Raw genomic sequence first — 13,504 nt, 5'->3', positions numbered from 1 at the left:
CAGAACATTTCCTGGTTTCACTTGATTTCACTTGGTCTTTGCTACTGTTGTGTATTTTCTCTTTTATTTTAAATTGCTTTTATTGCACGGCCCCATTTTTCTTCAACAAGCTTGCTTTGCTGCTTGTGTACTGAGATAATAATCAGTCACTGTATTGCTTTACAGTAAGTTTAGACGCAACGGTATTTTCCCGTTGCGTCTAAACTATTGAACTTTGCAATGTACGTTTAGAAAAGTGTGTTTTAAACACAGCGTGCATTGATACAGCACTTTTATGTATGCCTAAGCGCTTTGTCTAACGTTTACATTTTGATGGAGGCATCTGGGGGAACTCAGTGTTCAGTATCTTGCCCAGGGATACTTTGACACATGGACTGCCAGATCAGGGGGGTGATCTACTGATGTTCTGATTGGTAGATGACTGCTCTACCACCTGAATCACAGCTGCCCATGGAATAATAATAGCTTATTTTACTGTTAGTAAATTTATGTTTGTGAGCTATGTGATCTATGGTTTGGATACGGTGACACAAACAAAAAACAGGAGGCCCTCCCTGTCTGTCAGCTTTGGTAGTGTTACACTTACACTATATATTAATAATATATAAAAACAACAGAAAGAAACAGACTGACAAGACAAACCTAGAGAGAGTTTATAGAACTTCTCGTGGCAAAGCTAATGTGTTTGACACAACAATGCATTCAACACCGTGATTCTACCTTATAAAGCTGCTGGACAGGAAAGGCTGGAAAACAAAAGAACAACAACAAAAAAAAGTCAGGAGGCCAAGTTGGAGGTGGCAGAGCTGATGATGCTCAGGGAGTGACCAGAATGGACAAGATTTAAAATGAGTACATCAGAGCTGAGGTCGAGCACTTTGGAGAAAAATTAGAGAGCTTAGGCTGAGATAGTTTGGACATGTGCAGAGGCGGAATATTAGCTATACTGGGCAAAGGATGCTGAAACATGGAGCTTCCAGGCAGGAGGAAAACAGGATAAAGACCACAGAGAAGTCACAGCATGACCTCCACTTGAGGAGGTCATGCTGTGACGTGACAGAGGAAGAAGCTAGGGAAAGGTTGGGATGGCGGCAGATGATGACCCTTAAAGGTAGCAGCCGAAGGAAAGAGATTGTTATACGATTAATTTAGCCGCTGCAGTATATAAAATTTGCATAATCATGTCTAAACTGCTCATCTTCCATAAAGTAAATAAAAACATATCCTAGTATCTGATGATTTACTTTAATACTTTAAGCACTTTTTGCACATCACATTTAAATATGTTTACTTAAGTAAAATGTGAAAAGTAGGAGTTTTAAGTGCGAGTACTTCTTTTACCTCTGATGAAAGGCTGTATAAAGGATGCCTCTGACCCCTGCAGGGAGCGGAGAGCTTTGTTTGCCGTGGCATGTGAAACCATGAGAGGCCACAGGGGGGAGACAAGCACGCACCAACTTAAGCCTTTAAGCAAGTGACGCATCCAATTCAGAGAAAACACTCAGGAAACGCGTTCATTTTACATGCAAACGGATGTCCGCCTTTAATTTGTGCAAGCCGCCAAAACCTATGCATAACTTTTAAGTGTTTTTGTGTAGTCACATAATTAACTGAGAGATTTTTGAAGTCAAGAACGTGCGCAGTCACTCAAGCCATAAAATCCTTGCCTGGAAGCCATGCTAAAAACAATCAGCACACGAGCACGTGAACTCTTCCGCCTCGAGACACTCCCAGCAAGCATGTAAACCAATCAACATCACAAGTGAACAGTTTGACTCTTAACAGTCTTCCCTCTTCTCTAACTCTGCCGCTTGCTTTGCACGCTGCCCCGTTAGTTATGTAACTATTTCCACTGTATCTGGTGTGTTTTTGTTTTTGCTGGTGCTTGTCACTGGTCGAGGTGGCTCACTTTCTCACGCTGCTGTGAGGAGCTGCTGCTGTTGCTGCTGCTGCTCTCCTGCCTGCCTCTGTACCAGCTATGGCGGCCGTGTATAGCGGATCCCATACCTTAAGCAAGAATGATGTGAATTACAGGATGCATTTCCGAATGATAAACGAGCAGCAGGTCGAAGATATCACAATCGATTTTTTCTACAAGCCGCACACGATAACGCTGCTGACATGCACCGTGCTCAGTTTGATGTACTTCGCGTTCACAAGGTGAGTCGCTCACAGCTAGCGCTCGCTAATGGGTTAGCTTAGCTGTGCTAGCAGGAGCAGTGATGCTCAGAGAGCGCCAGGTACAGTAGGAGGCTAGCTAACTATAGCGTTAGCTTTTCGCACTTACAGTACCTGGGACTGGGTCACATTCTTAATCTGTGAGGTAATTAGACTTTAACCTCTTCAGATAGTAATAATCCATTAGTTATATAATGGCACCATATAGGGGACTCTGTTTCCTGTGTTGGCATTAGCTACAACAGTGTAACTAGCAAGGGCATGACTCATAATGTTAGATTTAAAGTATTTGTTTGCTTTATAGGATCTGTTTAGAAGCTTAAAGCTATTTAAAGAGCATTCACATCACTTTAGTTTTAAGTAGGATGTTAACCATACTTGGTATACCATACCATACTTGTTAACCATGTGCCTTTTAACTTAACCTCAGTATCACTGCTTATGTTAACTGTCACTGAGATTTCAATTTTCTGTTTCCCCTCCCTGTCTGCAGAGATGACGGAAACCCTGACAATAATCTTTGGGTGGGGCTCATTCTGGTCATCTCCTTCTTCCTTATCATCAGTGTTTTGGCATTTCCTAATGGTAAGACAGCACAATATTATTTCTGTAAAGCTCAGTCAAGTGTGTTTGCATAAAGGGCCTTAATTACAGTGGGTTAGAAGGAGCTTCACACACACTTGTGTTTTATAGAACTGTAAATAACACCCTGCTTCTCACAAGAAGATCCGTAGCAAGAAAGAAAGAGGAACTTCAGAAAGGACCTTACCATTAGTGGAATAAAATGAACTGCTACCTACATGGCCCTTTTCTACTCTGTCTGAGAACTTTGTTACTACATGTCTTTCATGCAGCATCTTAATATACCTTTCTTTAGGTCCATTCACCAGACCACACCCAGCAATATGGCGAATAGTCTTTGGTGAGTTTTTTTTTTTTACACAAACTATCTTTATTCAGATCTTAGGTTTTCCTCTACTAACACTGTGTCCTTCTGCTGCCAAGGTCTGAGTGTCCTCTACTTCCTGTTCCTGGTTTTCATCATTTTCCTCAACTGGCAGCAGGTGAAGCAGTTGATGTATTGGCTGGATCCAAACCTGCGCTATGCCAAAAGAGAGGCAGACATAATGGTGAGCGATGGAGGCTTGCAGCAAAAATCATTTTCCTGTTGATTTACATGCTCTACTTGCGGCACTATCCGAGGGATTATTAATCATTTTAATGAGTCTGCATGCACTTCTACCTGCAGGAATACGCTGTGAACTGCCATGTCATCACCTGGGAGAGAATCCTGAGCCATTTTGACATTTTTGCATTCAGCCATTTCTGGGGCTGGGGTATGAAGGCACTTCTCATTCGAAGTTATGGACTGTGCTGGACCATCAGTATTACGTGGGAACTTACTGAGGTAGAGACGCACACAGCAGATTAGGTTGCCATCACAAGCTGTCACTTTCTCTCTGCCTGCTGGCCTCTCTTTCTCTGTTTCTCTTGATAACGGTGAAGTTTTCAGGTCACCTAAGCTGGTGATGTCAGTGGTTTATCCTGTGGAAAATTGTGGGGTTTGACCATTCTGTATAATTTTACATATTCCTACAAAATATTGCAGGCTACATGCATGTAGTGTGTTCACTATTCTGTTAAATGTTATTCCTCTGTGTCCATAGCTATTCTTCATGCACCTGCTGCCTAACTTTGCTGAATGCTGGTGGGACCAAGTCATTCTCGATATTCTGCTGTGTAATGGAGGGGGAATCTGGCTTGGCATGACTGTCTGTCGCTTTTTGGAGATGAGGACCTACCACTGGGCCAGTATTAAGTATGTCTATACTTTGATCCACTTTTGCACCGAGTTACGTTGTAGATAAGATGCATAAATTGTTGTTTTGAAAGTATTTTGAAAGGATTGGTTTGAAAAATTCATGTGATGGTATTGCTTTCATGTGACTTTGTCTGCTAACACTAACATAATACTTATTGAAAATCTATCTGCATGCCTTTGAAACCCTCCTGCTACGCTTCCCAACCAGGGACATCCACACCACCACAGGGAAGATCAAACGAGCCGTGTTGCAGTTCACCCCTGCAAGCTGGACCTATGTACGCTGGCTTGACCCAAAGTCTTCTCTGCAGCGAGTGACGGGCGTCTACCTGTTCATGATCATTTGGCAGGTGGGTCCGTGAGAAATCTGCTTTTGCCGTGTCATGGTGACTTAGTGCTGACTAGTCAGAGATCATCCTGTGTGCTCTGCGTTCTAAGTCCTGGCTAATCTAATTGGCTGCAATCTAAAACCTGTCCCACATGTACCCACATAATGCTCAAGTGTCCTGCTGGCTGCATATTAACAGCTTATCGCATGAGAATGAGACGGGCTGAACTACTTGGGAGCATTTTATGAAAATGAGAAAACGATGGAGAATTTTAGTTAGCTTCATTGCTCTCCACTGGAGGGTCGAGTATAGCTGCCAAATCTTCTAGCCACAGGCTGCCAGGGTGATGAAAGCTAAAGGCTGGTGTTCCTCCACTTTTTGTGTTTGGTGATGAAACGGCACCATCCTCCACTTTCCCTCTCTCAGTCAGTTGAGAACTCTCTTCAGGCCTTAAATAGTAATTAGCAATCTTTTAGAATTAGTTGAAGAGCTTGGGCATGGCACAGCTGTACTCCACATGGTGACAGTTGAGCTGCGCTTCACTAAATTCAACCACACAGGCTCCTGGCTAAATGAGTGAAAAAACATTGCTGTGGGTCCTCCGCCTCATTATCTGCCAATGCGGGCTTTTACAAAGGCGCCCTCTAAATGCACTGCTGTGACTGTTGCCAAAGTCTTAATCCAAGTGTGACTTGCATTGGGAGAGAATTTTTTATGGTGTCCTTAATTCAACCCAAAATTAGTTCTGTAAATGTTACATTTTTCTGAAATGAGTAAGCAGTGCAGTTGTTATAAATATTCTCCAACCAGCGTGACCAGATTCCTGTTTTGATGTGGGACTGTGCAGCGTTTTTATTACTTGTCCCACATCTTGAACAACAAGTGAACCTCCTGAGAGTAAATGTAGTTTGATGACACTGGACAGACTGCAGAGGCCTAAAGGCCTAATTGCAGTGGATTTAATTACCATATATCAGCAACATTTCTGTATTCACAGCCAAGTCCTTCTCATATTATCTGCTTGATTTTAAAAATGCTAAAATATGATGGGAAAAGTTTTCCTGGCTGCCTTTGCCTCCTTTAAATTATATTTTATAATAAAGTGTGTTAATATTAAAAAGGGTAATGCAGTTCTGCTTATAACTAGTAGTACATGCTAATATATTTTTTTGTCTTGAGACCACATTTGCCTTCAGATGTGTCTTAATCATTCATGGTATAGATTCAAAAAGGTGCTGAAACATTCCTGAGATTTAGGTCCATATCAACATGACTGCATCACACAGTTGATGCAGATTCATCAGCTGCACATTCATGATGTGAATCTTACATTAACCACATCCCAAAGGCGCTCTCTTGGATTGAGATCTGGTGACTGTGGAGGCACAGGTACACACTGAGTGAAGGAGTGAACTCATTTTCATGTTCAACAAACCAGTTTGTGAAGTTTATCTGAGGTGTGCTACATGGTGAGTTATCTTGTGTCAATATTCCCCACACCATTACATCACCAGCAACCTGAGCTGTTGATATAAGAGAGATTGGATCCATGCTTTCATGTCAAACAGTGTAATGTCACTTCAGAAATGGCTATGTTTTCCAACTTTCTGTTTTGCAAGTTTGATGACCTCATGCAAATTGTAGCCTCAGTTTCCTATGCTTAGCTGTTAGGAGTGTCACCCGGTGTGTGCAGTAGCACATCTGCTTTAAGGTTCCATCTAACTTCAGCGGGTGGTTGATTAAATGCTTGTGTTATGGACCAGTGGAACAGGTGTACCTAACAAAGCATCCGGTTAGAGTATATAAAAGGGTTTTGTGAGTTTAAGTTTAAAGTTTCAGTATGTTAAAATGAATAGAAATGTCCTACTGTCTGAATAATTATAAACAATCCTATACTTGCTTTTGTTTTTTTACCACAGTCCTTTTTATCATCTGTTCTTTCTTTTTCTCACAGCTTACTGAGTTGAACACATTCTTCCTTAAGCACATTTTCGTCTTTCCTGCAAGCCATGCTCTTAGCTGGTGTCGAATCCTGTTCATCGGTATCATCACAGCTCCAACAGTAAGGTATATCATTTCATGCATTTACCCTCATTATGTGGCAGACGGGTAAAAGGAAACATGAGACACAGACTAGAACTTCAAGTGAAATTTGCTGAAATTTGCTTTGTTTTTTCCTTTAGGCAGTATTATGCGTACCTAACAGACACACAGTGCAAGAGAGTTGGGACCCAGTGTTGGGTATTTGGGTAAGTAACCCGATTTTAAAGATTGTTAATGATAAGCAAGATTCTTAAAAGTGACCTGCTGAACATCTTGTATTCCTATGAAAACGTAGTGCTGTGTACACGTAGCCCAGGGCAGTGACAGCAGCTCAAGGAGGAGATGTTACCTGAGCTACCAGAGATTATGAACAGTTGTATTCATGCAGGCATTTCACTGCCTCACTCAAGGACTAAGCTGTCAAACAGCTGACCTACATCAGGAATATTTTTATCCAAAAAAGTTCAAATGTGTAGGTCAGTGACCCAAGCTGTGCTCTCAGATAAAAGCCCAAAACTACTGACATGTTTGATTTGGATGGTATTTTTGGTTTGGATTTCTCTTCTTTTTGCTGCCAGTGAGTTAAAATACTGAACTACATGTTTGTTTTGCCCCCTCCTTCTCATTCACAGGGCAATAGCCTTTCTGGAGGCTTTGGCATGCATTAAGTTTGGACAGGACTTGTTCTCAAAAACACAGATCCTCTATGTGATCCTCTGGCTTTTGTGTTTGGTAAGAAAGTCCATTGTGCACTGAAATATGTGTAATTTTTTCTATGCATATGTCTTTATTGTTTAATATGAATATTCTAACATACAAATAAAATATAATTGTGTAAGTTATTTTTTACACATTTTCCATGAATCATTTTACAGTTTATGTTGCCTTCAATCTGTTTTTAGGCCTTCATTACATTCCTGTGCCTGTATGGAATGGTATGGTACGCAGAAACATATGGTCCAAGGGAAAAGGTATGTTTATTGCTTTAGCGTTCATCAGTTTTTCCATTTAACTGCTCTACTGTGGACCTTAAACCATTTACAAAGAATTTAAGGCCTCACTCACGCAGGCCTACAGACCAGTCGACAATCCCCTGGCAGCCTCTGGAAACTAATGTAGTCCCTGCACCAAAAACGTACCCAGACTAACTATTCACGGAGCAGTAGTGAAACTTAAAGTGCAATACAACCAGAAACTGAGAACATTCCTCTTCGAACTGAAAGCTGTGCCTTACCACTGCAACCAAAACATTTCAAATGGGACAACTTTTACTTTGAAGGTGTCACACTTTCAGAGTAAAAGTATCCCTGCTCAGCTGGTAGCTAGTAAGTGTTAAGAGGCTATTGGTGCAGCGCCGTATACGACCATTTTCACCCAGCGACCACTAGCAACCACTTGCCAACCGGAACCAGAAAATATAGTTTCCTTAGTGACCTCTGGTTGCCAGGAGTCTGAAGTGTTTTTCCCTTCTGTTGAGGACAGGAATGATAGGAATTAGGAAAAACAAGGTGAATATCGATAAAACCACTTAACACATGAGCAAATTGGAGTTAATATCAATCCCAACTCGTTTCTTTATTCTCAGCCTATCTAACAAATACAAAAAACGGATTAGTTAGTTATTTAAAAGGTAATTGTGAGATAATGTTCCTGGAGGTCAAGCTCATGGTGCGCCGTTGTGGCAGTTCACACTGTTTGGTTGGCGTCCCGCACTTCAGAAGCCAAGAAAATCCATACCCCACACCCACAATCATTAACAATATAAAAAAGGATTCAAGTTGAACTTTACTCAGATAAAGACCAGCGCCAGGCAACGCTTGGTGGTTAATATTTTTACACCTGGTTGCCTGTGCCCCACAGTTTGAGAGCTACTGCTCTAGTGATTAAACCAAAACCGGATTATAAAGCCATCATTACTGCTAACATTATTATCCCATCGCGTGATTTCTATAGCAGTGTCACACTTCAGTGCCTTTCTGTAAACTCTTGTTACGTCTAAATAAAGCTACAACAAACTGAGATCTGTGCCTGAATGGCAAAAGGCCAAATGTTCTGTGGTGAAGCCAACCATGCTCTGTAGCTAAATAATCATCTACTCTCAAAGATCATTAGTAAATTTTTACATTCAAGGTTTTCCTTGTAGGGGTTGTTATTGGCTTGTTTACAGAGAAAGCTGTACGGGGTCAGTTAGCCGTGATGCATGTACAGTATGGTCCCTGTTCAGTTGCAGGTATGTGTGTGTGTCATGTGTCTTAAACCTTTTCTCCCCTCAGAGCCTCTCAGAATGTGAAGACAGTAATTTCGCAGAGTTTGCTGACCATGTGTCTGAGGGATTTAAAGGTACACTGACTTCACTGTAATTCACCCAGCACGCCACATTTAAAAAAAATGCACACCACTATTCAGTTGCTGTCTTGTAAAGGGGTGACCTCTAGTGTTTATTATAGTGCTTTACTCATGCATACTCACACATGTATGAGAAAAAACACAGTGCAGTTACGTCTCTTTATGGGTTCATTTGAAATAAGTGATCTTCATGTTTCAGGAGAAACTGATGTAGACGGCGACAGCCCTAAAGCCAGACAGAGAAAGAAGGACTCAGGAAAGACCAAATCCATCAACGGCCTCGACAGCCAGTAGGAGTTGGAGGCGGAGGCTGTTGGGTAACTCCTGCAACCCGAAGTGTGAAAGATTACAGATGGAGAAGAGGGTAAAGCTACGACCGCTTCCTGATGTGACCGAAGCCTAGAAAGCCACCCACCTACAGTAGATGGAGTGCAGACAGCAGAAGTGGAAAAACAGGTCCATGCAGTGTTATTAGGAGTGCACAGTGGCTCATTCTACAGAGATACACACGTTGGTGTGTGCTGTAGTCATAAAAGCTCCTAAACCACTGATCACTTTTTTTTTGTGTTTGCTTTTTGGACGAAAGAGTGGGAGAATTTTATTTTGTGCGAGTGTGTGAGAGAAAGGTGTGGCAACAAAAACTGCCATTTCTAAATATAATTGCATGATCATTGTAGCTAGTGAGCTATAATTCACAGTTATCCTATGAAACAGTATCATTGAAGGCTAATGTACAATTGACTGGTTTATACCAACTCTGGTATCAAACCCATTTCAATGTTAAAAGCCATTATGTAGAATTTATCACTTAGTGGAGCATCTATGTTTATAGCACAAAAGAAGCTAAAGCCTTTTTATATAAATGTCTGTCACTGATTATCTATTTACATCATAGATGTTCACTATTTTACGTTTTTTAACTTGAACGTGGGCAGGAGTTCAATACCAGACAGCTTTAGCGTGGTAGGATCACCGGCTTTGGTCTGCGTTTGGCCTGTAATGAAGCAAAGCACACAGTTTAAGCACTTTGCAGAAAGTTTATTGAAAATACTGTACATTATGTAATGTTCGAGTATTTTGTGAATCATTGTGACCTTGAGTGATTTTACTCTCCTTGTCCTCCTGTGGCTGCTAATTTTTTTCTTTTCTTTTGTTTTAACTAATAAGAGAACGTAATTATTCAAATTACTGCATGTATTGTCAGGTTTTTCTGTCTGTGTCTGGTTTGGCCTTCTTGTTGCGTATATTGCATTTGCATGGCTGACTCCAATCAAATCAAGTGTTGTAGTAGGAAACCGTTACAAGAGTCTTTGTATTACACCACACAGCAGGATGCCAGTATTGTTATGTACACCTTTTTCACTGTCATGGTAACATTTTAATTCACCCCTTGTGCCTGTTTGCATGTTTGTTTTGTTTTTTTAATTCCTATCTTCTTTCAATTTCTAATAAGACTGACTTGTTTTGTGTGTCTTTGATTCTTCTGGCCTTGAGTATTTTATTTGAAGGTTATATTTCCATTTCATGTGTCAGTATCATCTCAGTACAGATATACTATCCCTCATAGTCCTTGACAATCCAGACACTGACCTCTCTGGAACAGACCTGGCTCCCGTGCTACATACAGTAGACACTAAATAGGACCTCGTCTGTGGATTTAGATGTCATTTGCCAAAAACAATTCTGCTGAAAACGACCTGTGCTGTTCTTTTCCACTGTGAAACGTATTAAAAGTGTTTTAATTTCCTCTTAATCTTGTTTGGTCATTTTTACTTGCTGTCACATTCCTATTAGCAGGAAGCCCCTCTGTGTTTGCGTACTTAACAAGAGAAATTTTAAATGACATTGTTTGACCCCTGAGGAGTGTCCCGCTGCAGCAAAGGAGGGCTGGATTGGCTGATTCAAGCACGGCCCATAACAGATCAGATTTCACTCCGTCTGCACAGCATGAAACTCAGACTGAAATAGCTGCCGCATGCTGACCTACAGCAAGATGTATTTGAAGGTACGGTTGCTGTTCCTTCGGAAATAAACATCATGTAGTCTTAAACATGAGTAGTGGCAGAGCTTCCAGACACACTGTTGCACATTCAAGAGATTGTGCACTGAACTCTAGCCAAACATATTTCTTTCTTTCCTTTTTTTAAAAGTATTTAATATACAGGCTTTTTTTGTCACTGAATTTACTCTGTGATATCTGCAATTTGGGTTCTGTGTTCTGTGACTGTTTTCCAAAGGAGGGCAGCAGAGAACCTTAGTTATGTGCAAAATACCACGTGACAGTTGAGGCCTAAAAGCCCAGGGCACCAGTGCTTACACAAAATTGTGCTTCATATGCCTCTCTTCATGATTCTCTATTTCACCACGTAAATTGGCACGTGTTCTATTTTGGTTTCCTGAATTTGCTGCTGCCTGCATCAGCTGACTGAACCATCCCACAGGGTTTAAAGAACAGGATATTTCAGTCATGGCCAAGAGTCTCCAACATCGTGGCTGCCTCAGTCCAGAGGGGATAATCAGAGAGATTCAGATCAACCTACTGGAGTGCAAAGTCTGCTTCGAGACGTTTAGCTCTCAGCAAAGGGAGCGCAGACCACAGAACCTTTCCTGTGGCCATGTACTCTGTCTGGAATGCATCACAGCTTTGTCCCACCCTCTCCTGAGGAAGCTGGAGTGCCCTTTCTGTCGACAGTTATGCAGTGTTGACAGCACCTCCCACTGCCAGGTTCTTAGTGACCTAAAGGATCTTCTGTTGTCTCAAAGTCCTTCACCGTCTGCTCCTCCGTGTAGAGCAAAAGCTGGTTTTATCTTTCCCACAGCTCTGACGTGCACAACTCTTCTCCTGCGTACTGCATTTGGTGGGTGGGGGACTCTTATCAACCCAACTGGAATAGCTGTTTTGGGGTCCTCAGGAACAATAGTTGTGGTCCATGATGGAGAGAAGAGAGTGGTAGTGTTCAATCTACAGGGAAAGAAGCTGCACAGCTTTGGGCAAAAAGGAGCAGCCAGTGGGGAGATCTGTTACCCAGTGGACGTGGCAGTGACCCCAGCTGGTCATGTGGTTGTGACTGATGCGGGTGATAAAGCTGTAAAAGTGTTCACGTCCAGGGGGAATCACGTGTTGACAATCAAAGATTCCTTCCAGATGCCCTGGGCCGTGGACACTGACAGCTGTGGACACATCCTGGTCTCTGATGTTGAGGCCGGCACCCTCTCCAAGGTGAGGGTGGACTATAGTCACGGCGTCATTCTGGAGCATCAAACAACCATTTCAGACCTTCAGTGCCCTAAAGCGGTGGCCTACTGTTGCGTGAATGGGAACACTGCAGTGACGGAGCATCTATCTGATGTCACCAATCCAACGGAGAGACACCAACACAGAAGGATCAGGGTGTTTACAAAAGAGTTCCACCTCCTTTACCAGACAGACACTTTCAGCCTGACCCTGCAGTCCACAGTGAGGCTCAGCTTCTCAGGTGTGGCGTTCGACAGAGATGGAGATTTAATTGTGATTGACTCAGACCAGGGGATGATTTGGAGCTTAGGGAAGCTCCAGAGTGGCCCAGTCCTTACTCCTCTTGTGGGAGACCATCTTGTTCGCCCCGTTGGATTAGCGCTACTGAACAACCTTCTCATCACACTGGACAGTGGCGACCATACAGTGAAGATTTATTCTCCCAGATCTGATGCTGGACCCGTGACATAGTTTATGTATGAACAATCCCAAAGTAGCTGTTCAAGTGAGACGAATTAAATAAAGTGAAGTGAAACGCAGCTTAGCACAGGATGAAGTGATGATAGGTTGTATTACATTTTTTTGTTTGAGTTGCCTTCTGTGACTAGTTTTGAAAATACAAGTTTTACTTTAGATAGAGAGTAAAATGTCATTGTGTTACTTTGAAAGTGTCAAAATGAAAAAAAAAAGGTTGTATATGGTGAAACCATTTTCAGCAGGACGTCAGGAATGAAATTATGTCTGTTATTGTGTTAATATTGTAGCAGTTGTTGAAAATGATGTTGTATTATTTAATGACGGTGTAATATAGCAATGTGATGATTCTCAGTCTCTGAACTGATCCAAGGCTTTTGAAAAATGAGGCCAAATGAAACTATCTGAGAAAAAAAAGGTCCAGCTGCTAACAGCAGACAGTGAGGACATACATAGATGAAGGTGTTGTAGGATTACAAGTAACCAAGTTTAAACGTTATATGCCACAACTACAGATTAGGGATGCAACGATACCAATTTTTTCAAACCGATCCGATACCGATACTTGGATCTGAGTACTTGCCGATACCGAGTACAAAAACCGATACTTCTACCACACACAAGTTAAACTTAACCAGTAGTAAAGAAACGACCCCAGACAACTCTTTAACCCAAACGAAACGTTTACTGAACGTAAGGGCAGAGACAAATACTGTACAACACATCCCTTTTTTAAACTCAAATGATATTCCAATTCCTTAACCAAATGAAATACACTGTATAAATGACATAATTCCCTTTCAAATTATATTAAACAACCCAACTTATGTTATCACCTTTTGGTAAGTGACTCACTAATATACACTCCAAAACACGTTATATAAATCCACTAAACACACAATATTCACACATGGGCCCCACACACTCACACTCACACTTGTTGCAGGCCTGTTTGCTGCTCACGCCGGACGATGGAGAAAAATCCTCTTCTCCCCAGTAAGAGCACAAAAGTCTGACTTACAGTTCCGTTGCCCGGTAGATCGCCGTTCACCAGTCCCACACTAAATCCACTCCCTG

At 41.8% G+C, this 13,504-nt stretch overlaps 2 protein-coding genes across 2 annotated transcripts; both read left to right on the top strand.

The window, feature by feature from the left end:
* Window positions 1-1,731: 1,731 nt before the first annotated feature.
* Window positions 1,732-10,471, top strand: ptdss1a (phosphatidylserine synthase 1a). The gene is made up of 13 exons (XM_031746244.2): window positions 1,732-2,160; window positions 2,672-2,763; window positions 3,056-3,100; window positions 3,184-3,308; window positions 3,428-3,586; window positions 3,846-3,997; window positions 4,209-4,350; window positions 6,284-6,396; window positions 6,513-6,578; window positions 7,005-7,104; window positions 7,275-7,343; window positions 8,646-8,712; window positions 8,918-10,471. Exons 1-13 carry the CDS (start codon window positions 1,979-1,981, stop codon window positions 9,010-9,012), a joined length of 1,407 nt encoding a protein of 468 aa, XP_031602104.1. The 5' UTR covers window positions 1,732-1,978; the 3' UTR covers window positions 9,013-10,471.
* A 565-nt stretch (window positions 10,472-11,036) lies between these two features.
* LOC116325364 (E3 ubiquitin-protein ligase NHLRC1) lies at window positions 11,037-12,966 on the top strand. The gene has a single exon (XM_039620128.1). It carries the CDS (start codon window positions 11,186-11,188, stop codon window positions 12,422-12,424), a length of 1,239 nt encoding a protein of 412 aa, XP_039476062.1. The 5' UTR covers window positions 11,037-11,185; the 3' UTR covers window positions 12,425-12,966.
* Window positions 12,967-13,504: the final 538 nt, after the last annotated feature.

Source organism: Oreochromis aureus, linkage group 11 (assembly GCF_013358895.1).
Source record: "Oreochromis aureus strain Israel breed Guangdong linkage group 11, ZZ_aureus, whole genome shotgun sequence".
NCBI classification, from domain to species: Eukaryota; Metazoa; Chordata; class Actinopteri; order Cichliformes; family Cichlidae; genus Oreochromis; species Oreochromis aureus.
The sequence above is the reverse complement of the archived record's forward strand: the minus strand, read 5'-3'. Positions and strand labels throughout refer to the sequence as shown.